Source organism: Mercenaria mercenaria, chromosome 1 (assembly GCF_021730395.1).
Source record: "Mercenaria mercenaria strain notata chromosome 1, MADL_Memer_1, whole genome shotgun sequence".
Lineage (NCBI taxonomy): Eukaryota > Metazoa > Mollusca > Bivalvia > Venerida > Veneridae > Mercenaria > Mercenaria mercenaria.
The window spans coordinates 67037111-67064154 of NC_069361.1; the positions used below are offsets into that span (position 1 = coordinate 67037111).

Sequence of the window (27044 nt, forward strand, 5' to 3'; positions counted from 1 at the left end):
TTGTACGTGCTTATAGTCAGCATCTGATAGCTAAAATAGATTGGTCATGTTTATGCTGTCTTTATGTTTTTATTGTAAATGTTAGTGTTGGTTTTATACATGAATGAGACTGTAATTAATTTATTGAGGTATTTCAGTGGAACCCTGGCGGAATTTTAGGTTGCCCGTTTTATTTGGTAGATTTTTAGCTGGTTCTTAACGTTTTCAACAGGCTTTCTAATTCTAATGTTTTGGGATATACCATATTTCCGTCTGCGATATTAATATTACAATAATGCTAAATGATTGATTGATTTCTTCTATGCAGTTTATGCATGTATATTCTTTGCAAAACCACATGCCAGGTCATAAAATGTGCATGTTCTAGCCTCCTATAAATCTTTATAGACTGGTCATGTATGTGTTGTCTTAATGTTTTTATTGTAAATGTCAATGTTGGTTTTATAAATGAATGAGACTTAAATAATTTAATCAACTAAACTTTTTCTGGACTGTTTAAAGGTTTTTCTGATTCTGAAGGTCGACTTAGCCGTGAATTAACATGTCAGTGCAAATAAAATATATAGGGAAACTCAAATGACGATACAAAACAACAATTTCTATTTACAGTCGGCAAACTGTACAAAAAAAACAACAACGAAAATTGACTGTATCCTAGTTATCATCTTAATCTTTAAGACACTGATCCATGTATTCTAAATTACACGTCCAATTAAAGGAAGTTTTATCGAATTGAATTAAATATATTTCTAAATGTGAAGTCGCGAAAACATGTGACAAATTTGCCCAAATTTTTACTTATCTTACCTTGCCAATAGTGAAAAGGGAATTTCAGTGACAAAGAAATGTTAAATTTTATATTTAATTGAAATTTGTGCATGTTTTCCAAACCCAGCTTACATGGGTCAGGTTAGCAAACTATTCTGAATTGAGCACTTATGCCATCAAAATAAGAAAACATCGATATATCTTAACAAAGCATGTCAGTAAAATACAAGAAACATTGATTCCTTAATAATTTAAAGAATTTTAATTTTTCATCAATTAATTTGCCTGTGTTTCAGGTTAAAACAGTGAACACCAGATAGCATTTCAGTGTATCAAGCGCAGATGTTATTGAATAGCGACTTGGAATTGGCTGGAAAAAAATGTGTACGAGTATTAGAGTCAGTGAGACATAAGCTGATTGTCACTTTTCAATAGTACGCGTCAGTAGGTATTTGGCCTCTCTATACCATTTAATAAAGGGGGCGGTGTTTAAAGGGAAATTGTAAAAGTTGGATTGGATAAGCATATATAAAACTAGTTTGCATGTTTGATATGCTATCATATTAAAATCTTTACTCAGTTCTGGAATATGACAGACTCATTTCTTGTATCTTATTATATTATATCGAAAAATCGATCTGACCTCTATTTAAACTTGCAATCATTTGAAGTCTGTTATCTTTAGATACGCGAAACAATCTTGCAAATTTTGTATTCATAGTTAGATTTCCAGATTCAATGACCTCTACTTAAACTTGCAGTTATTTGCATTCTGTTATCAATTATGCAAATTTTGTATTCATAGTTAGATTTCTAGATTGAATACTTTTACAAGACGACAACATTCTGGAATAATTTCCCCCAAGGTGTTTGTCTCTAACATCTCATGCTGAACAAGTGAGTTTTGTCTTGTATTGCTGTGTCTTTATAGAGGAAGACAGTACCATATTATGTTTCTGCACGAGTAATACACAAAGAAATATGCATCACAACATTGTTCTGTTTTTCAAATAAATTGGCAAATTTTTATGTTTCGTGTTAGGTTTAATAAATTCTACCATTTTCTGTAAAACTAATATGAAATATCAGGAATCGATCCGACTTCAACTCAATAAAAACTTCCCATAACATTTGAAAAGAACTGTCTAATGACGGTACGGACCGAAGTAGATCGACACATTTTTCAAGTCGACAGTACACATCTCATTCGGTATATCGCATGTTACCGTAGAGGGATCGATCCCGATTTTCGTCGCTTCGCGCAGAATTGATTCCCTGTCAGTTTAAAAGTAGATTTTGGAATAAAAACAACATTGTCCATATTTGTGCTGATGTGCAAGACGTTGCGGTTCGGACAAGTTATGTGGACGCTTATTAGGCACAAGGAAAAAGCGTATTTTCTCAAAAAAATCCGACGTCAGATGCTCTGTGCACGTGCCGGAAGCACACATTTTTTAATTCGATACTATATATCTCATTCGGTATATCGTTACTATGTTACCGTAGAGGGATCGATCCCGATTTTCGTCGCTTCACGACGAAAAATCGGTAGGATCAATTACCTAATAAACTATAACACAATCAGTAACAAATAATGTAAAAGGTTTATGGCAGATAGATTGTTATGGTAATTATGAGATGTTATTAGAAAGGCAATGGCCTAAAAAATAGTTTATTTGGATTGGCCGCCGGCTCATAACAGTAAAATGCAACAAAGAAAGACATTTTTAGAAATGTACAAGTTCACTTAAGATAGATATAATATATAATTAATCATATACATATTTCATAAAATTACTTCGATAAATATTTTCAATTTTAACAAGATATTTAAGCATTGTAACTTTTATATATGATATTTACAATCATTCAGTTACCTCACAAAAATGTCCAATGCAGATTTGCAAATAGTTTAACTTGAATAAAGTACATGTATCATATTCCCTAATGACTGGATATCTCATGCACAAAATCGATATTTTGTTTGGCTGCAAAGATCAACGTAATAGGATTAAATTTATTAGATGTTCAGACATGTGTAAGCCCTGTCATTTTATCATTTTTAATGATTTCCTTGTCAAAAATTTCGAAAGCAATTTTATCAGATGTTAAAATGAAACCATGATGTTTCTATCAAATCGTCTCGAAGAACATACGCCTCGACCGGGGATCGAACTCACGACCCCGCGATCCGTAATTCTGCGCTCTCCCTACTGAGCTAAGCGTACTTGGTCTCTGTTGAGGAAGTTAAATTTATAGACAGTACAATATTATGCTTGCTGCATGAGTAACAGGCAGACACATGGTTTGGGGGTATCCAAATCCTAGTGTTCTTTTACAAACAACTTGGTTTATCCTCTTCTGCGCTAGGGCAAGCGAGTAACCAAATTCCATTATAACAAATGTAATACAACTAGCAAAGATGATTTAAGATATTGGTTAACTATTTTGCGTAGAAAACAGGCGGGTGTTGAAACTAAGGCTGAATGTACAGATGTTACAATTACTTTAATCAAATAGTACCATAAAAACTGTGCAACGAGAGTACAACCTTGCCATGTCATTTAGTACTTTGTTATAACAAAATACAGTTTAATAATCTCTAAATAGGTTGAAATGATTTAAATTACAAGCTTTGTCAGACTAGGGCAAAAAAAAGCAGAGAAGTATTCAGTTTCTGTACGGTATATTTAGTTCTGTCTAATTAAAAACATCACTATTAATATGAATACTGACAGACAGATACCTCTTATTTTGTCTTAGCGGCGATTCTGGCTGCCTAAAATATAACCAATACTAAAGACAGAGCGGTATGTAATTAGCTTCAGCGAAATTTGTTTATTTCATAAAATGCAATCTTTAACATTTGTTTAAAACTTTACATTTACTTACTATTTCATTAGAATTAATTGAAAAATAATCGATAATATCAAAAACTCCAAGGCCTTGTCTTAAAACCAGACTTCAGTAGGTAAAGTTCAGTCCTAATTTTGACTTGATGTGGTAAAATAAATTCAATCTATGATTTTATTTTTTCGAATAAAAAACAAGGGTGGTCCACATATAGGCTGGAAAGATCTAACTGTAATCCCAAAGAAATGCGCGATTTAAATATCAATATTTTTTATATTTTTTTTTTAAATGTACTAAAATTACTAATCATAATTTTAAATTCTAAATATTGTGATTAGCCTACTTCTTCCTTCATTTAATAAAATTTTTGTGGTCCAAAAACATAAGCTTCGAGTCCAATTGCATAAGCGTTTATATTTCTCTAATTTGTCGTATAGGAAATATCATTACTTTTTACTCGAATATGTGCATCCGGGAAGCACCTCTTGAATGAAATATAAATCAAATATGCCACACTTGTTTATAATTCATCATGTCACCATGTCTTTGTTTATAAGTTAACTTTGGCATACAATAATATATGATTTTTTTATTAACAAAATGATGTAAACTAAAAATTTATGGTTGCCGTTCATACTAAAGTCACACACTTAGGACATTATATCATATCAGTTATAGTAAATTATATTTACGTCATTTGTTTCAAATTAGGTTGGAGATAATACCTGCAAAGGATGCATAAGACGAACTATTTCATGTTTTTCAATCAAACGAACTTAATTATACAAAACAAATGGTTGCAGAACAAAAATCTAAAGAAAAACATGAGTAATCCTATTAGATATTTACTTACGAAAAATTACTGGATATATTGCATATATTTATTCTGATTGTTGTGTTATCTACGTGTTTTTAAGTTACTTATTATTAAGACGTTTTACATTTTGGTTTTAAAAATTATTGGTATTACAAATCTTTCGAAGGACATGACGCTTGGAGTACGTGTTTTCCGCAATTATTAGCATTGAAGTTTGCGGCAGAAAGGCCATAAAGAATAAATGCTCGCCAGCACTTGGCATCACTTTCAAGATAACCCCCTAATGCATACTGTCAAATGTACGGAACTTCTTTAACTCTAGTATCGTATATAACGTAGAAATTAAAAATTACAGCTGCATAAATGCATTATTTTGCGAGACAATATCTGTATGATATTATATAAGAAGCAAAAAAAAAAATCACTCGCATGAAATAAACATTATACTAAAACAAAAGAAGAGAGCAAGGGTTTTCAAAATTTAAATTCAATCTATGGAGACCATGCCCTCACAGTTCTTATTTTCAGAACGCAAATAATTTGTATGATTAGATTCTTACAATACAAAAAGTTGAAAGGAAGCTTTCTAATTAATGTCTAGAACTGAGCTGTACTGTTTCCTGTCACATTTTTTGTTTTCATTTAAGATTGGTTGTTGAAATACCCCGGAGAAGGAAAAACGGGGAGCAGAAAGGGATATATATTGAAATTAAATTTGATAATGTAGACAATTTAAAAGTAAGCATAGTTGGTTGATGTCTTGTCTCTTTCAATGTCCTCTGTCATTGTGTGGATGTTCAATAAAATCCATTGAATAGTTATGGCCAGGAAATGGACAGACACACTGACGTACATTGTCATATATTGTGAAATACAATACAATCACTATATAATGGTCTACAAAAAGCATCAATTTTGCGTGACTACGCAAATACACATCATATTGTAAGAGTATTTTAATTGTATGAAGGCTGAGGACGCGTCAAAGCTACTTCTAGCTGTGTCACGTCTAAACATTTTAGTCTAAATAATCAAAACAACAAGGAAATCAACGAACATTAATTTGAATTTGAGTAACTCATTACGATTACAGTAATTCTTCCTCTTTTAAATCAGATCTTATGGGTCCCAAAAATTATGCATATAAGTATCATTCTTCAGTTGTCACGCAAATTAATTTATTCATATCTTTTCCTTTGACGTTTAGTATTTATAACAAACGATTTACAACTGTTTACGTGAATATGTGTATGCGGTGCTGGAATATGAGGTAATAACTGTTCGCATGGAACATTATAGAAACCTATGACAGTTGTTTCAAGACATTTGCTTATTCGTCATGTAGCTATGTCTCTCCTCTCAAAGGACTACTTAGTTCATAATGAAAGACTATGCTTATTCTCAAACCAAGTACTGCAAAGAGCATTTAATCAAATCTTTGTCCTAGAATCACCAATTTAAGACATTTGTGTTATGTCATTTGCAATAAATTATATTAACAACATACTGGCATTTAATTAAATTTAATTAAATTGTTTCCCACTAATTTGCCCGTTCATAACGATCTAAACGTTGTAACGGTTGTGATATACAAAATGAATCAGAAATAAAGAAATATATACGCAAAGGGCTTTTTAAGATAATCACCTTGTGTGATTACTGTTTCATTTTTTTTTCAAACTAATGGACATGATTATGAGTTAAGAGTGTTTGCGGAAAATATAAAATAGTACACTTTGTACGCGTATTGTGTATCAAACATAAATAAGACCAGCTGGTTAGCAGCGCCAAAACATATCGTAAAGGACCTAAGTATAAATGCTTGCTAACACTTTGAATGGAATCGATTTCAAATTAACCGTCATTATCATGGTTTCAGCGTTGTTATATGTTCTGATCCTTCGGGATTATGGAGTCCATTAAAAGAATCTGAATAACAGACTTTCGCTTGAAACGCTGCTAGTGGGCGTGAAGGGTTTTGTACATTTCATCATTTTTTCATGAATAGACTAATTTAAACCGTGTCTGCTATATGTCTTTGCCTGTTGCGTCCTATGCATAGTGGAAATTAAGGTTTACAATTTTTGTGACTTTTGCAAGGCACTGATTTGTATTATTTTTATATACAAAAAAGAAGAAAAACAGTTCCAAAGCATGTAGATCTAACAAGCATACATGAAATCAGGTTTAAACAAAATCCAGAAAGGTCTAGCATGAGTAAATTCAAATCCTTAAATCTTCCTGTATTTGCAGTTAACTTATTCTCAGAGCACAAATATTTCGTATTATTAGTCATGAACGAGACCTTTAATATAAATGTCTATAGAAGATATGTCATTTTTTTCATTTAAAAATGTTTCAGAAACGAAATCAATTCTGAAAACATTGAGGTATATTATTCGATAGGACTCATAAATATACATAATTTAATTTATCGGTGGCGAGGTCATGTTAAATGTCACTTTTGACAACCAAAACTTAAAGAAATCTGAGGTAGGAGAATTTAACGCATTGAAGCGCCAATGAACGCGACCTAAATAGTCTAAAGATGTTTAACATATTCCAAATAACATAATGTTAATGGAATGTGTGTATGATTCATAAAATGATATAATTGCTCTGTCCAAGGGCATGTGGATTGTAGCATTGACATTGTGCTATTGAGATATATCTGAAAGAACGTGTCATTGCTAATTAACATTTTAAGAAGCAGATGCAAGACCTCAGTTAACTATTTTATGTGGAAAAAGGAAAGTGTTGTTATCTACGAAAGAGTAACAGTGAAAGAAACGTCATTCTTAACAAAAGCAACTAAAATTAATGCTAGGCCAAAAATTCCCAAAACATTTATATTTACATACATTAAATCCTTCAAGCGATTCAAGTCATAGTTATGCTACGTTACCCATGTTAAAATCTGTTAACAGGTTGTAATAGTTCAAAATGCCATATTACTTAGTATGCCTAACAACTCCCAATATCTCAGTTGAGTGTAATGTTTTGTCATCATAACAGTTACTTTCTGTCCAATTGAATTAAACGTTTTAAACGTTTTAAATGTTGATGTTATATTTTGTGTTCGTATCATTTTTGTAAGGACTGACATTCTAAGGCGGCAATATCTTTACACGTGATTGCCTGCAACAAGAGCAAGTGTGCGCCGCCCTGGATGTGTATATTACACAATATATGCCGTTATTTTACAGCGATTTATTGTATTTTTAAAACGTGCAATGCGTATCATATAGATACTAGATTCTAATATAACTGCCACTGATTAGAAGAAGTACAAAATATTTACAGTTTCAATTTCAAAAAGTTTCGTCTTTGCGACCTCGTACATACTGAAGTCAATGTCAAATCAATTTCGTCTTTGCGACCTCGTACATACTGAAGTCAATGTCAAATCAATTTCGTCTTTGCGACCTCGTACATATTGAAGTCAATGTCAAATCAATTTCGTCTGCAGGAAACAGTTATGAGGGTTGTCCTATGATAAATATAAGTTATTTTCAACTGAAGTGTCGCAGTGACATATTCATTAAATATGACTAATATTTAGTGAAATAAACTGAAACTGCACCAAAGTTTAGTCAATAAAAAATAAGGACTTTATATATTTCGTTTCGAGAGCCATACTTCTCGCTATATTTAAATCAAACTTTAGGCAAGACGAATAGTTAAGTACACCAGTTGCTCAAAATGCGTCTTAATTGTTTACTCGAACATGTGTTCCTGGTGGTAAAATAAGGAAAATAACACTTTCAATGAAGTACTATTCCAAACAAATAATGCCTGTTTACAGACATTTGCTAATTCATCATGTTGCCATACCCTTTCTATGAGTACATAGTTTAAACAGTGAACATGGAATATATAAACGATTTAAAGTAAACGTATACAATCAGTGTTTTTGACACCGCCTAGTTTAATTGCATTTCCGATAAATGATATTTACATCTATTAGACATTTTAAAACACCATTCCGCTGAAAGGGTTCATTTTGAATTGAACTGTATAATAAACAAACATATGCAGACAAAATTCCGAAGTGTAAATGTGGACTTAAGACTGACACGATAAAAACTTCTCCTGACAAAATGTGGACTTAAGACTGACACGATAAAAACTTCTCCTGACAAAATGTGGAAGTTTAATTGGGAGTTTAAGGCACTAAATGCGAATGTCTAAATGGGAGCTTAGGACTGACATAATAGAAACTTGCAGGACAAAAACTGGAAGTTTAACCGGAAGCTTAAGACCGACACGATAGAACAGCACTTAACAAAATGCTAAAGTTTAGTTTAACGCACAGTTTGCGAAAGTTTAAAAGAGAGATTAAGACTGACACGATAGAAAGTTCACTTGACAAACTGGGAGCTTAAGACTGACATGATAGAAGCTTAATTTGACAAAATGTGAAAGTTTAGCTTAATGCACAAAATGCAAAAGTTTAAATGGAAAATTAAGACTGACCACGATAGAAATTTCACTTGGAAAAATATGGATGTTTAACTGGGAGCTTAAGACTGACATGATAGAAACCGCACTTGATAAAATGTGGAAGTTGCGAAACTTATCATTGTTTCCAGCCATCGTAAACTTCCAAGTAATGAGAAAAGCTTAAAAAATATGTTGAATCTTAATTTGTTTGTGTATGTACTGATCATTTCTTGAAAAATACCACCTCGGTAGCCTAGTGGAAGGCGTCTGCTTCGAGTGTGGGAGGTCATTGGTTAGATCCCTGGCCGTGTCATACCAAAGATGTAAAAATGGTACTAGAAGCTTCCTCGTTTAGTGCTTAGCATTGAAAGGATAGTGCTAGGACTGGTCAGCCCCGTGTCGGTATAATGTGACTCGGTGGTGTATCATGTCACGTGTCTACGGCGTGATATTCTACTGAGGCACACTATAAAGTTGGGCATTGTGCTCACTGCTACAAGTAGACACCGTCGTTTTTATGACAGAAAGAAATGTTGAAAAAGACGTTAAACCCGAACACACACACACACACACACACACACACGCACACACATTTCTTGGAAAATACTTGTAAGGGTTCCTCGCCATCATCAATCAAATGTTATGACATACGTTTATTAGAGTATCATATAACTATAGTAATGCTAACTTTTCTCGTCTGTCTATAGTAAAGATATTATTTTATCCTGTCACTTGCAGTATTTTCGACCCGATATCAGGGTGTCGTATATCTTTGTTGATATACCGTCAGTGGACATGTGACCAGTGATATACGGTCAGTTGATCATGTGACCTTATGATCGATATTGTTGTCATAAGAAATTTTGCATTGAAACAATCACCATTGTGTTGGAAATGTCCGAACTAAGAAAATGAGTGGTCAAATAATGAGTTTTTATTCAAAAACGAAGAAGTTATTGCGATTTTTAATTGTAACCATATTACTGTGTCGGTGATTACGTCATTTACGTATATACGTTATTTATATAAGTGACGTCATTACGAATATGACGTCATTAAAACGGTTGTCGCACAATTATTTTTGTAAAATAAATTGCCAAATATCGGAAAATGAAGTAATGACAAGATAAATAGAATAATAGGTTAGTGCCTAAGATGGAGAAAGTTTATCTGGCTCGGCTCCGGACGTTATCAGGTTCGCCTTCGGCTCACCCGATAACCTCCTCCACCTCACCAGATAAACTTTCTCATCTACGGCACTAACCTATTATTCTCTATTTCTCTTCAGTCAACGTCGTGGCAAAAAATATTGTATATGGGTACGATTGAATAAGCAACATTTGGCATCCCTACATAACTACATTAACCATTCCATATTTTAAACATAACACGGACCATTATTATTTCCAAATTGCTTAGATAAGATCAGGATAATGAAAGCGAAAATTGATCACATCTGCTTGAATTGGCAATTATTTCATGTCTGTGAATTGCAGATAAACAGAACAATCTCGCACACTTTATATTCATAGTTAGACGGCCAGATTGAATATCCATTTCAAACCCTATTAAGATATCAGTCTGGCTTAAGTTGTTATTACTTTTCTCCTGTGTGTTTTTCAGCCCATCCTGGAATATTTACATTATCTCATAGTATTGAAGTAAAAACGTGAGCGTGGAATCCCTAGAAGAAATGAGTTCAGCATTCTGTAAAGGAGGCACCCCAAGTAGAATAAAAAGTCAAATTAAAAAAAACTATACAAACAAAATTGAATAATTATAGCGGGTAATGTCATATCATCTAGTACTTTGTGATAATAAACTATCTACATTATAACTGTTAACGAATCTGAATAATCGAAAAAACGCTAGAAATACCAGGTATGCCGATATAGTGCCAATGCTATCTATTTCGTAGGGCATAATCAAAACCGACGTTTAAAGAACGTCTTAAAGAAGGACAAACACAAAGCAAATATTATCCAGTTAAAGACGAAAGTTTTCAAAGTACATTAGAAATAAAATGATTTCTTTGAATTTTAATTTTCATTGAAGATAGTGTCATAAGAAAAAAATAATTTCATGACATTTGTATACTTTATAAGGCTGCAAATATAATTGGCATCAGCGTTATTTATCTTAAAAATGTACATTGTTGACTTTATTTATGATGTGGCTAAGAGAAATATCAGTAATGACATCAAAACAGTACGAAAAATGCACGTTTTCATAAATCGGAAGTAATGGCGTAACATCATTTATCCGGATAACGTAGATTAAAGCCTGAAACGAAAACCAGTTTTTGAGTCTTTGGTAATCCGTGAGAAAATTACTGAATTTTGGGATGTGCGGGCTGATTATGATCTACACTGGTCGCAAACGCAGAATCAATCGTGTACAGTATGGTAAGGGTTAAGTGAAGGTCTGGAGAATAATAAATGATTAAGATTCGGTCACACTGTCTTTAAATTTGCTTTATAATTTATTCACAAAGGTTTTAAAACATTCAACAACATAAACATCTCTGACAGAAATATAAGCTCAAAACTGCAAAACATTCTTATGACAAAATGAACAAGAATTTTACATTAAAACACTTCTTTCTGTTTGCATAAATGTACATCCTTAAACACTTTCAATTAGTAAACATTGGCTGCTACTTCAAAATCACTTCAAAAGTCATTTTGGTTTTTGGAAAAAATAGGTGATCTGTACAATGTACAATACACTTATAAAAGAATTGAATTTCATTTTTCTGTTTACAGATATATGCAAAATGTTCATGTTCTGTACTGATAACAAAAATTACTTTGGGTGAGTTTATTAGGTAAGGTACAGAACTCTTTTAAATTATTAGAATGCCGAGACTTTGCAATTTACTGTACGAACTTTGCAGAAATAAAAATCCGTTTAGCAACTTCTGTGTTTATAAATGCCTGACATGTTTCCGTCATCGTAGAAATATAACAATCACAGTTTGAGAACTTTTCCAATAAAAGTAAAGATCTAACTCGATATAATGTCAGATGATGGCTGCTAAAAACAAATATTAAACAACTTGGCCCATAATAATGGCATCAACTTTAAAAACACAAACGAGAAAAAATAAGTTTCATAAGACAATAAAGAAATCAAAGAGCAGAAAAGACAGCAAATTTTGTCGGAGATCACTTGGAAAATTCCTTTCATTTTCAGTTTGATGAATGCGACAGAAAGAAATAGTTTTGATCCATAAACTCTAAAACATGTAAATGTGCACTTCTAAAGCACATATTGATGACTTACCAATATTGTTTTAAATGTATGCGTATCCAAACATTTTGTTCATGGTGTTGCTTGCGTAATTTGCGTAATGATATTGGTAGTAGCTGCGCAAATATTTCGCGCAAATAACCAGTCTGCGCGTTTTGTAATCGCGCAGCGCAAAAAACCAATTTGTGATTTAAGATTTACTGACTTTATCCTACGACAAAATTTCATAAGAGGACCTTTCATATAAAATTGTTTAATGAAACAAATGACAAAAAAACCAGACATTCTTGAAGGTGTGAATTGTCCGTTCTGTTTTAAGTGTACATTTCTTTAGATAATAAAAAGGTGATCCATATATTTATGCAGTTATTTGAAGAATACTTACGTCCTTGGTAATTTACGTACTATTTGTTTAAAAGTCCTTTTTAGAGTTACTTATCGTCATCCCAGGTGTATATTATAAACACTGATTATTCTTAACTTTTTAATGCTTTAATAGTTTAACATTTAAAAACTGAAATTGTAACTTTCACAAACACACGAATAAAACATCAAATCCTGTCATGTATTCTAAGTATTTTTCATAAAATTTTGTTAATTTTACCAAGAACGTCATTTACGTCCTTAAGGTAGTTCTGCACGTTTGGATCGAATTTTTTCTACATTGTAGAATTTGATTAAACTCTGATTTTTCAAAACTTCAGAATATACCTTGAAAATTCAGCAAATAAAAAAGATAGGGTCGCGTGCTTGATTTTTTGCTAGACTGATTTGAAAAATTTGGACCTCACGCAATATTTCATAATGGGAGTCTATGGGAAAATCATAACTTTCATAACATTTCCGCGAATAGAAATTTTTCTACAATGTAGATTTTGATGAAACTTCTCACAGTTGTAAATAAACATATGGCCTATAATTTGGTGAAATAGAATGTATAGGTCTGTGTGCTTATTTTTGAGATATTTAACCAAGATTGAAATGAACCGGACATTTCACGCTAATTTTAAGACATTTTTTGATTTTTTAACGTGTCATATGTTTTTAATATCAATATTTTGTCTTTAGAAATATAGCAACAGTGCCATTGTAATAAATTTATTCACAGGTTTCGATTAAATCATAAAATTATTTTCATTTCCGTACGCCGAATCCAGGCTTTATTCTACGTTTTCTGGATAAATGACGTTACGCCATCACTTCCGGTTTATCAAACGTGCAGAACTACCTTAATCGTACTTTTGTATGGCATTATAGTTCAAGGTTAAATTATGCAAATAGGTAATCTAAATAGCCACATTATTTTTTTCTTTTCAAACTGTGAGTCTCACGCCTCTTTTTCCATCAGTCATGAAACACCACCAGACTGTCTGTTTGTCTCCGGTCTACAACAAAGATACGAGCATTGTTGTAGCACCTCCTGTTCTATCAGTACTGCATACACTGCTTTGTTTGGCGCGGAGTTTCCTTTTGCTGCATCTTGCAGCAACTTTTCGTACTTGTTTTTAAAGAATTGAACAGAACGTTCCGAACATTTCGGAAATGAGTGCTCATTTTTGAGCGGATATTTGTTTTTAGTGTTGTTGTTGTTTTAAATAAGTCAACGGGTACACTGGATTTCGCAATTAAGAATTTATTTGGCTGCTCTGGGTTAATTAAAATTCTAGTTTAAGTTATTACTACTGATAGAGGCAATAATTACATAATTATGACCATATTGTGCCTTGGTTAGAAATGCAAATGGTACATTTTATGAATAAAATCTCACAGTTCTGAAATTCTATCCAACTAGATTTATCATCGTTTTCAGCCATTCTAAAAACTGTTTATTATATTATCTTTACAAAAGGGATTCTTTGTTTCTTATTTTAAGTAATCATTAGTGCAGAAAAATACGGAACAGTACGGTCAAACACGTACTGGACAGGTAAATTGTTGGTAAAGATGTTGTTCGTGTATCAGCTATTATATTAAGCAGTTCATTTTTCGACTTATATTTTTTATGGATGAATCATGTCGACTTCAAAGTAATAATGTTAATTTCTTTACAATAGTTGTTTCCTTAATATGTAATGAAATGCTGATTAGAACTAATGTATGCTAAGCAATTTTCAAACCTACATTTAAGCTACTGCCAGGAGATAAATTATACTAACTGACATTGTACTTTCTTCTTGAGTTTGCATTTTAGAATGTGAGTGTGTGGTATTTAGCTGGTAACATATTGTGTCCAAAGATCCTTGATGATATTACAATAAAAATTGTAATATTGATAACTATACAGGAAATCCATAAAAATGCACAATTCTTTTATAATCAGATTTTTATATGTTTAGAGATTTAAAAAAAACTTTTCCAAAACTTAATGTTATGTAATAATAATAATAATAATAATAATAATAATAATAATATTGATGAAGATTTAAGCATATAAGATATCATAAAGCGTAATACAAAGTGTTAACAGTTTTTCAATTTTTGGCTCTGAGATTTCCAAGTGCGCCAAATTATTTCCTTATTTTTAAAGTCAAGGAACTTAAAACTGAAAATTGATTGTATCCATTTGAACTGGCAATTACATCATATAGATCTGTAAATTGCAAATAAATTGAAAAATCATATACGCTTTATATTCATATTAAAAAATACAGAACATATTCAGAAATCTGTCTGTCTTACGTTTTTATTAAAAGCCCTCAGCATTGCCTTTTATATTTACAGTCTCTCTCGTTATTGAAATAAACAAGTTATTAAGTAAAGAAGTCCTGGAAACAAAGTCTCACATTCCACAAAAGATGTATCCTTTAAAATAAATGCAGGGCGATTAAAAGAAGAAAATATACGAAAGTCTTTGAATGCTCATAGTGAGCAAAGTCGTGCCATTTATAAGTTTGTTGTTTTTATTTTATATTACTTCTGCTACATACGTTAACAATATAATAATTTTTATTAATCGAAAAAGTCACGAAAATACCGTATACACCAGACTAATGCCAATTCCTTTGTGAAATATATCGTTTTTGTGCGGCATATTCATTTTCTTTTGTCTGATTATAATCGAAATTGTAGATATCGAATTAGATATGCACGATGCATTTTGTTTTAGGTCGAAACAAAATTAATAGAAAATCTACGCTCCAAAAGATCTCCATACAGATTTTATTGTATGGATAATTTGGTTGAGGGGAAGAGCGCTAGTACTTTTAACGCAGGTCTGAAGAATAAGAAATGATTAAGATACGGTCACACAGTCGTTACATTCTATTGAACAATTTGTTCTCAAAGGGTCTTAAACCAACGAAGAATAAGATATATTGATGAACATACCTTTAACATATCAGCACTTAACAAGATATACCTCTTTGTCGAAAATGTAAGCTCCAAACTGTAAATCAATCTTATGACAACGTAAACAAAAACTCTGCATTAAAATACTTAACAACATTTGCAGAATTGTGCACACTTCTGCACTTTCAAGTAGCGTACATTTGGAAGTTCAAAATCACTTTTAAACATCTTATGCTTTTTGAAAAAAATGGGAGAATTTTACAAAGTGGTTTACGTATTTATAAAAATCTTATAGCGTTCTTTAGTTTATTTCTTCAAGATATTCACGTTTCGTGCTTAGAGCAACAGTGAAAATCAGCTACATTGCCATTACGCTACGCTTCAGCGACATGCCAAATGAAATACGCAGAAAAAAATCCTTCTATCACAGTCTAAGGTAAAATATCTGACATCGTCGTGCAAATACAGAAAACTATCAAGTGTTTGGGAACTATTCCACTAACTCGACAGAGTATTTGAATATGTCTTGTAAAAATTGAACATTTATACTGACCTGTATTTTAAACGTTTCCTTTGGTTTGAAATGTCAAGTCATTTTTGTCCTGGTATTATCTAATAATATGATTATCTAGACGACACAGCAACAAACAAAGTTACAAGACCATCTATTAGATATCCAGTAGGATGATCCTGTATTTTTATTTACTTTTAAGAGACTAGGTTAAGTTTAATCTTGAGTGGGTTGAAGCCTTATTGCATTAGGTCTATTTATGATTTTTATTAAATTTTTGTTCGGAAATAATCACAATATATATTTGTTATACACCACTGATTGTCCACCGAAAGAGCAAGTTGCTGTTGACTATTTAATTAGTGTAAGGAAATGGTATTGGCTGCTTAATAACTGATGTGATGAAACCTAGAATGTAACTTAGTATTGCCGATTAATTTAGCTTCATGTAACGCAAAACGCAAGTTAAATTTGGCTGCTTAATAAACGTCTTGTAACGCAAAACACAAGTTAAATTGGGCAATTATAAATCAGCGTCATGATACTTTAAAAGCTAGTGTTGGTTATTATTTAAAACATGTCATGAATGTTACTTAATACTCTTTAAATGCACCGATAATAACTTTGATTTGGTCTACATCATTGATGACTGGTGATTCGCATTTCATGATTCGCATCTAAATAACTTTCTACGACACGGTGTGCTGAGCAATATGTATGTTATTCCGTTTTAAAAGAACTCACAAGGGAATGGATCAAATGAATATGACATCAGTTTGTTTTTAAAGAACTCACAAAGAAACGGGTCAAATGACTATGGAATAACATGAACGCTATTAAAGTACATAAGGAAACAACATAAACGTTTCAATGTTTCAAACAAATGAGTTATTTGTTTAAGAAATAATATAACTCATTGTGTGATTTGTCGTTGAATAAAATCGTCGTTTGGAGTTCAGATGCGAAGGAATCATATCACCAGGGCGCAGCCCGAGTGATATAATAATACGCAAGTGTTTGGGGGCTTTATAAGTTATGCCGTTTAACGCTATGACGTAACAATTGTGACGTCAGAAAAATTAATTATTTTGTATTCTAACACGACCCGTTTCATTTTCCTATTGAATAAAGAAGGCTGAAAACTGTGTTATTAAACAACAATTAATTTTTCTGACGTCACATTTATTACTAGTACGTCATAGCGTCAAACGGAGTAGTGGCACGGTGGAAAAGAAACCAACAGAAAAAAGGAAAATATTTATGGATGTCGTCAAGGATGTACCTTAAAATCATTGGTAATGTGTTAGAATCGAAATAATATATCTCATTTAGTGATTTGCTCTTGAATAAAATCATTGATGCGCACCCTCGTGATATAATTCCTTAATACCTGAATTCCACTGATTTAATTCAGCGACAAAGTCGCAAAATGAGAAATTAGTTGTCAACTGGGTAATAACTCTAGCGATTATAATTTTTCAATTTGAAATGCAATTTTCAGAAATACGTTAATAATCCAGAAGATCATTTCTATCAAGCAGCTTGTGATACTTTGTATTTTAATGAGCGCTTCCTTAATGGGGAATTACAGGTCCATGTTTGAAGAGTTAGATTTAGAAATTTCTTGTAGACGAAATTCGACATGTAAAGCAGCTTCGTACAAACACAAGTGGTGGACCTGATTTATACATCAGTGAACTCTTTGAAAGTAATGGGCACGGTTGATAATGTTTTCGTACTTAATACTTTAGTACACTTATGCTTTAACAGGGGCGATAACCTTTACTGCGTTTTTTTAGATTTTCAAAAGGCGTTTGATTTTATTGTACGGAATATGTTATGGTATAAATTGATACATTATGGGGTCAGGAGAAATATTTTTTTAAAAAAAGTGATTAGGTCAATGTATAATGATGTTAAATCAAGAATAAAAATTTGTAACTCTTTAGTTGAAACTTTTTGATGCAATCTAGGGCTCAGACAGGGGGAAAGTTTTTCACATTTTCTATTCAGCATGTACCATAACGATATGGAACAAGAGTTTTTATTAAAAGGAATTGAAGGTATAGATATAGGATGTTGCTATACGCAGACAATATAATTTTGTTCTAAAAAACGCGAAAGGTTTACAAAAATCTCTAGATGCTTTAGCAGAATATTGTGGAAGATTGAAATTAACAGTTAATGTCAAGAAAACAAAAGTCATGATTATTAATTTTAGAAAAGGAGGGCGGTTAAATCGAAATTTTAAATTTAAATTCAACGGTAAGGAGTTAGAAATTGTCAATAAATCCAAATATTTTGATGTTTTTTCACTGCTGATGGTTCTTTTGACGAAACTGATAGAATGTTAGCAGGACAGGCCTTAAAAACAATTTTTAAGATGAATCAATATCTTTATAAGTTCACTGATATCAAACCAAAATACTCTTTTGACCTTTTCGACAAGCTGGTGATGCCGATTTTGAATTTTTCTTCAGAAGTATGGGGATTTTATAAAGGTACCCAAGTTGAACGCACGTATTTAGGTTTTTGTAAAAAGTTACTAGGTGTCAAAAAGCCGACAGAGAATGCATTTATTTATGCAGAGTTAGGTAAAAGAAATCTTCAAACTTACAGAAATTACAATATAATCAAGTACAAAAGTATAGGCTAAAAGTATTTTAATTAAAGCAATGAAAACAAATACAATAAGCATGTGTATAATTATTTACTATATAACGTATCGCACCCTAGGAGAGTGAATTGGGTTTCGCAAGTTGAACAACTGTTAGCACGGTTAGGTTTCTACGAGGTCTGGCTCTCACAAAGAGTATGTCATTAGAAATTATTTTTTAGCAAATCTTAAACAAAGGATTATAGATATTTTGTACAAGATTTAAGCTCCGATATAAATGATTCTAGCAGAGCAATTTTTAATCGAACCATTTTTGAATTTAAAATCGGCGAATATCTAGACATGTTAAATGTGCAGAAATATAGGTTTTCATTTTCGCGACTTATATTATTAGGCTATCCTCTCATAGATTGGCCGTTGAAACGGGCAGGTGGAGAAAGCTAGTAAGCCTCCCTCTTGAGGAACGTAAATGTACATTTTGTAATGTCCTTGAGGACGAATTCTATTTTGTCATTGGGTGTTCAGTTTTTTTTCTGGTTTACATAGGCAATATATAAGATTATAATACTATTGGCAAAATCCGAGTAATTTTAAGTTTTCGCAATTGTTAAAAAGTGAAAAGAAAAGAAAAGTAACAGAAATCAGAAATCTCTCGATTTGCAACTATAAAGACTTTCAATTGAGAAACAGGTAGTCGGACGAATATTATTGTTAGAAACAACATAGATACTTACACCTAGAAAACTTTATTAAAGACCCTTCTCATTCTTAATTATAATCTTTTCTGTCATTGATCTATTGCAACTTGTCTCTTCCACAAAAAACAATTTCTGCGATTTTGATACTTAGTGATTTTGGATGTTTGTACTTGCAGGGTATTAAACTGTAATGTTTTGCCATCTTGCCATGATTTTTATATAAACTGGATACATGTTTTTATCATGCTATGCCGACAGATCTTGTAAGACTTCATGCATAATAAAGGTTCTTCTTCTTCATAAGCAAATTATGTTTAAAAGAAACCGTATTAGTTGAAGTGAAAAACTTGAAATCCATGATACAAATGTTAAATTGTGAAACAAAATAGGAGAGGTAATTACAATGTTATTCAGGGAACTCAACTAAATGTGTCGTAACTTGTAACACCATTTGTTACATTAATCTTAATAAACTCACGACATTTTGCAAAACAGTTGTAATTCTGTCTCCCAGCATCGATAATTATGGAACTCATAAAGCAGTTAAATTTCTAACTTTCATAGAGTTACCTAATAAAGTCAAATTAGTTTCCAGGGCAGAAGTAATAACCATTCTCAATTAAGAAAGTGTCGGTTTACCAAGAAATATTAAATCAAGTGACAGAAGTGAACTGAATGCATTAAACATCGGCTTATAATTTAACCAAACATAATGTTCGTAAGCGTAGTAAGCGTAAAAACTAAGTTTTAAAGACATTAAACTGTTAGCAGTTGGTAGTTACTCTCGGCATACTTGATGTTATTAACACATACGATGTAAGGTAATAAAGTCTGAGTATTAGTTCTCAAGAAAAGCTTAATGCAAACATCGGTTCATAAAGGTAGGAGACATATTAGTACACTTTGAGCTTGCAATCTCTACACAAAGTTGTTTTCGTAGTCTGTGTAGCGTTGTACTAGTTAGGTGTGTCTAGGCACATTAGTGCAATCATATAATCATTATATTCGCGAATCTTTGATTCGCATTCGTTTCTAAAAATATAGTCCTAAATTAATACGTATATGTAGTAATTAATGTCAATGTACTGCCAGATATTTTGTCCAATTCCTTATAGGAAAGTGTTTTTATGCTTCAGTACGACTCTATTAACAATAGTTATATTTTGATATATTGTTTGGATATTTCGTAAGTCACGGTATTTGTGGTAGTTCATCTAATTTTAAATTCAAATTTCAAATTAACAAGGAAAAAAACATTATTTAGAGAAATCCTCACAAGTTTCAATAATCCATATATCTTGTGCACATTATAGTATTCAAGTAACATTGTGATGTATAACGCTACGAAATATATAGAGGAAATTTGTTGTGAGTGAACATGGAAAAGAGATATTTTATGTTCACGAGCGCGTATTCTACACATGTTCATTTTAACACGCATTTTGGAACAAATTTTATTCTCAGCTTGAGCAACAGACGTTCGTAAACGAAATCGTCAATATACGTCTTGTAACGTTTCAAGAATATGAAGTTCGAATTAATTTATTATTTGCAGAAGAAACGTTATGAAAATCTAGTAAATTAACGTTTATTATCGAGAAATATACTTTATTAAGTAAAAGAGCGCAACTACAAGTTTCATTCTTTTTCACGGTGAAACGAATTGCACGAACAGATCGGCAAAGCTATATCACTTGCAGTGCGGCTAATATGGACTATATTTCACATATTTTTCCCAGTATTTCTCTGAAAACATAATACAGATATAATTCAAAAAATGAATGAATTATATTGAAACAGTTTGTAATACATTTTCACTGCGCAAACAGCAAAGTGAAGAAGGTCTGCTTGTGAAAGACATAACTTCAAGTCAAACACATGTTTATTGCAAAGGTAAGTAGTTACAAATGCTTCTTAGTATCCTGGTCCTTATAGACTTCAGGTAAACGCCTATACCTAATCTATTAGTCTCACCTCTGTATAAGATTTTACTTTTCAAAACTTTCATTCCTACCAAGTTTATTATTTAGTTTCCTTGACAATTTTTCCGTCATATCGAAGACAAGTTCAAAACAGTATAAAATATTATAACGTTGCTGTGGAAAAAAAACTGATCCAGGATTTGCGCCTACACCGACAAATCAACAGCGCCATATATAGCCCATACATGTATATAATTCTACACTGTAAAATCAAGGGTATACAAAAGCCAATTGGACAGGCTGAAAAGAGAATATGTAAAGTTTGAAAGAAAACCAGACACAAAACTCAATTTAAAGAATCGTTTTGGAACTGTAATGCATCAAACATTTAATATGTTAGCAGAAACACTTTAAAATTTAATTTCTTGACAGCACAGTAAAATAAAAATTAAGAAAAATTAACAACAGATAAAGTATGAAATATTACTTGACACGTACAAATATCATATCACTTACAAAACCTTACCAGAACACATTCCATGAACACAGCTGTATCCCATGTCATTGTCACAAATCCGCCTGGAACCATTGTAACATTTATCTCCCGCCATCAAGTAACAACATTCTATCTGGTAGGCACCCTGTTCATCTCGACAATAAATCCTCTGATCAGATTCACATTTCAACTGATATGACGAGGAAAGAAAATATCCAAAAAATATGACAAAGCGTACATTACTTGCGAAACATCTATATGTATTTTCCACTTTCATAATTCCTCCCTTGAATATTTATGTTTCTAGTCATAGATGTTATCCGTAGCTCATATGTGATACCAGTGCCACGATTTAAGTTTAAACTTCTCTTATCTATGTTATTAATCTACGGAGAATTTCCTGCCACTATGATTTTCTTTTTTTTTTCAATGTCTCATCTCTCTAGACTTTTACGTTTGTAATTAATCTACGGAGAATTTCCTGCCACTATGATTTGCTTTTTTTTCAATGTCTCATCTCTCTAGACTTTTACGTTTATTCTTTTGCCTAAGAATTTGTTCTTTTTAGATTTCACAGCGGTCAATGACATCTGCCACCTAAATATAATTTTGTGCGACGAATTGCTCCCAAGGTGGTTCGTAAAATCTGTGAAAGTCTTCCTATTGGTGACGAATTTGTTTTACTAAGATTCCACTCTGGTCAGTTATCTTCGCTATCTAATACGCAGCTTGACACATGATGTCGCATCGCATACGAAATTGAACAGTGTGAGTTTACAGATTTTATAGCATTATTTCCATTCATGCTTGATTATTTAAGGTTACTATCCAACTTCGTAGCTAGTTGTGTTTGAATGGACGATATTAAACTGGTCTCTTGCTGTTGTTTCTTAAACTAATGAACAATACGCTCCTTATTTGCAGAAAGATCTGACTTCAAGTTATCGGAAAAATATCCTTGGAAGATTGAACGAATGTTTATTCGTTCTCTCAGCGGATATTCACGCGGTGTCTAAACAAGACATTTTCAGTCTGGATTTACGCTACCTAATGGTTTTGTTTGTTTGTTCTGTGTCATATGACATACAGTTTAAGTTAAATATTTATATAATGGATTATAAAAAAATGCATTATACTAAATATTTACTGTTATGGCAAAAAGGTACATTCGTGACACAAGAAAAATGAATAAGCTAATGTAACAAAATGAAATAACAGTTAATAAAATTTTCAGATATCAAATTCTAAAAATAAAATTCTAAGTTATTGTTTCTTTGCAAAGTCCACATCGATAGGATTCAATGGTCATTTGAAACAAAGAGCTATAAAAATAAATGTAATTATGTATTTATACTTCTTTGGTTGAAATGAGGAAGGATGGTGCATTTTCGAAGACAGGGTTCTATACTGTATCTTGAACTGCGCTTACATTGTACAGCAAACAATAAGTTTCGCAGAATATTATCTTGGTTTGTGTTGTTTTTCTTAATAATGAAACATACACCAATATTATCAATGCATTTCCTCCTTTATCAAATAAATTATGCAGCTACATTCAACTAATGCACAAATTCACTGCATAAAAACAAATTAGAAAAAATGTCTTTATGAAGCTTAAATTAGTATGAAGCTGGCAGAAATATGGCATAAACTAAAATCAGTTAACATAAAATGTAACACAATATAACATTAATTAGCTTTATTTCAGTTTTAATACTCTAGCAGCGTAATTGTGTCATTGCCAGATAAGCATTCATCGATGGGTTCAATTTAGTTTCTTAGTTATTATTCTAATCCTTTTATATCATTCGCAAAAGCGTGTATTGAAAATTCGCTTCTCGTAAGAATATTTAACTTAAAATATCTTGGCAGTCATCAGATATTCATGCAGTGTTTTAAACGCTTGTAAAGTAATAAGATTAAAACTACCGGCTCAACAATTTCAACGCTCGACAGTTTTGGCATTATATTTTATTTTGAATAGAAAAATCACGTTGAAATGTAAATCATATTTAATTAAACTGATCTTTATTTTGTATAATCGATGGGAGTGCTGTATATAGATATATTTCCGCTACATGTTGAAAATGGGGAAAGATAACACTGAACAGATTTTGTAAACAGATCGTTTATTTATCGCAGTTCTTATTAAGGAACTTATCTGTATTTGAAATTAGATATTAATAGGCTTGTTACAGTGTAAAAACAGCGGCTGGAAATTTTTCAGATATTTTTTTTTTCTGCAAAATAATTAGCACTTTTCAATATTAATTCCAAGTGACAGGTTGCTTGTTGTCTCTTTGTGGCAATTCAGAAATTATTTTTCGCTAGCTTGTGATTTGCGCAAGGATTGTGGGAATTATCATCAGACAAACAAAGTTTACTGTTGCTGGAACATATTCTCTTTAATAGTTTTATTTAGTGCAGATAACTGATTTATTTATATATATTGACAATTTTCATACACAGCATATATTTAAATAACTGTAGTATTAGGCTAAAAGCATATTTTTCAATGAGTGTTAACTCGATCAATAAACTTCGTCCGCTTTGTCTCAAGATGGTGGGTTATGATGAAGCATTGTCTATACATAGTCAAATGTCCTTTTTTCAGAGATGGGCGAGGAGACGAATAAAAGGCGGTTAAAATGATAGAGAACATTCATTAACTTTCTGTCTGTTGGACAGAATGATTAACAGAAACCAAGGCAAATGATCTTATATATCCAATAATTAAAACTGCAGCTGCTTGCAATTCTTGACGGAAATTATATTTGTTTACTGTTTATTGTCTTGCTTAAGTTCCATGCTGAGTTATATAAAATAGAGAGAAACTATTTGTGGTGCTATAATTAAACAGGATGCGTCTGACTTTCCTAGATGAATTCTTTATGTCTTAAGGAAAATTTATTTTAAGCATAACCACTGGCGTTATTGTCGTAACACTTGAAAAGGCAATTTTTATTGACAATCGTTCCGCTCTTCCTGGTTTAGTGTGTGTTCGTTAACTGATTGTCTACGATTTGAAGTAACCTTTGAAAGATGTAAAGAATTGTCTATTCCATTGTCAATTAATATTGTGCTGGCAAGAACCATGTCGATTTCACTGTCGGAAGCACGAATGTAATGGCCTTGATCTGCAAGATATTGTGTCCGGTTACAAAATAAAGAAATATATTTCACACCGTTTTCAAATACATGTATATATATTTTTGCCACGACAATACATTATTTTTATGTTGGATATCATTTTTTTGTAGGGGGTGAGGGGGGGGGGGGGGGTACAATGAACTTAATTTTAATTTTGCTTACCCATAAATTCTATGTCATAAAGCAGCTTTTGATTATTTCTGCCACAATTATCCAATACATATTAAATTTTAGTTTTCCTTTAAAACAAAACTCATGAAGTTCAACAATCCATGTTTAATAAAACATGTTACACGAATGGTGAGATAGCTTGAACAAGGTTTATAAAATTACCTTTACAGCAAATAAGTGCAAGGAAACGCCATTAATGATTTAATTTTTATAACATTAACAATACAAAATTACGTCAATGGAACTTTAAAATCAAATACATTGAAATTGCAGTTTAATTGAACTGACAGTTGTTGATACTTTTTAATTGTCAAAATCTTTCATTTTTATTTTCATTATCTTCATTGTTCTATAAAAGTATATCCGATTTCAAAATTTATATCACAAAAATATATTAACCACATGCTAATGCGAATATCGTATCAGTTGTTCACACCTGTGTACCACTTCTAAACTGCAATGCGTTCCAATTTAATGCAATTTAATGCAAAAAAAAAATATCAAAAAATAAAATCAATAAATCCTTACATACTTCGAAAGGAGGGTTAAATTAATGTTACTGTGGAAGAAAACAACCTTATCTGTTATCATAGCTCTGCAAGATACGGTGCTTTTAAAATAGAAATATTGCAATTAAAGACGGGTTACGTTTGATGTTAACAGCCATTTTGCTAGAAATACTACAACAATCAAATAAATAGTCGCAGAATATAAAAGGTTTCTAAAAATCGAAATGCCGACGGCTGTCCGTGAGTTGCTTTATTACATTAATAACAAGGCAGTCTGAAAGACAGCAATATCCCACGCCGCTGTTGCGGATAGTGAAAGGATTGATGGTATTGGGTGGAAGCTCAAACCTTTGACCTAGAGTTGTGACCTTGACCTTGAACCAACATGGCTGTTTCATTAAGATCTGCATATCGTCTTAATGAGGTGATCATTTGACCAAAGTTTCATGAAAATCCTTCAAGGGGTTTAGGAGATACAAAGCGGACACAAAATGGAAGGCTCAAATATTTGACCTTGAGTTGTGACCTTGACCTTGAGCCGACACGGCTGACATAAATTTTGCACACAGTCTTGATAAGGTGATCATTTGACTCAAGTTTCATGAAAATCCTTCAAGGGGTTTAGGAGATAGATAGAGAGCGGACATAAAATGAAAGGCTCAAATCTTAGACCTGGAACCGACATGGCTGACTCAAGCGTCCTGCACATTGTCTTGATGAAGTGATCGTTTGACCCAAGTTTCATGAAAATCCTTCAGAGGTTCAAGTTATATGGAGCGGACACAATTGTTACGGACGGACGGGGGCCATTCCTATAACCCCCACTACTCGTGGCATAGGATTAATAAAGTTATGTAGGAGATAAGAAGCTATTTATAAGGTCAGAGGCGGGTCGTGTTACTGAAGACAGGCCGTTTGGTGAGCCACCAGCTAGTTAATTAATGGTTACCAATTGCCTACCTGCCTGGTGCTTGGCATTAAAAATAGGAATCGGGAAGTAATGCTGTTTAATGTATGTAAGTGTCTCATAAGCCAATTTGGCTGGCCCTTTCAGTAGGGGTGACCCTATAATAAACAAACACTGTATTCTACTTTACTTTGATAAGAAACGTTTGATGTAGAGCCCGGAGTATTAGAGTAGTTTTATGAATACGAGTCTATTGATAGAAAGCAAAACTCATGTATTTCTGACATCGTTTAGAACACAAATATAAGATATTATTCTTTCTAATAACGCCATGTATATAATTTAGAACCTTCCCATAAAGAAATAGAGAATATATGTGAGCACAAATCACAATAAGAGCGAGCACAAATCACAATAACAGCATTCAACAAGAATAAAGAATAAATAGAGTGTATAAAGAATGTCACAGAGTCCGACGGAAAAAAACGCAAAAAGGGATACTATTTCATTAAATTCCCTATAAATGCAATTTGTTTGATATAAACATATCTTATGTTCTCTATGGATTATACACCATAACGTTATCTACTTTATTGTATACACATATTCCGTACATGTCCGAAAAATTGGAAGACGTAACAA

The 27044-nt window shown here is 32.2% G+C and overlaps 1 protein-coding gene across 3 annotated transcripts in view; it reads right to left on the reverse strand.

Annotated features, from left to right (window-relative positions):
- LOC123534997 (uncharacterized) overlaps nucleotides 1–27044 on the reverse strand; it is a 138113-nt gene that overhangs the window by 83918 nt on the left and 27151 nt on the right. Inside the window, exon 1 of one of the 3 annotated variants that reach the window (XM_053549909.1) lies at nucleotides 21696–22594. The exons of the other annotated variants lie outside the window; for them this stretch is intronic. Within the exon in view, the coding sequence (XP_053405884.1) occupies nucleotides 21696–21942 (247 nt within the window). The 5' untranslated portion in view covers nucleotides 21943–22594. Of the gene's footprint in view, nucleotides 1–21695; nucleotides 22595–27044 lie in introns of those variants that run through there. 3 annotated transcript variants of the gene reach the window in all.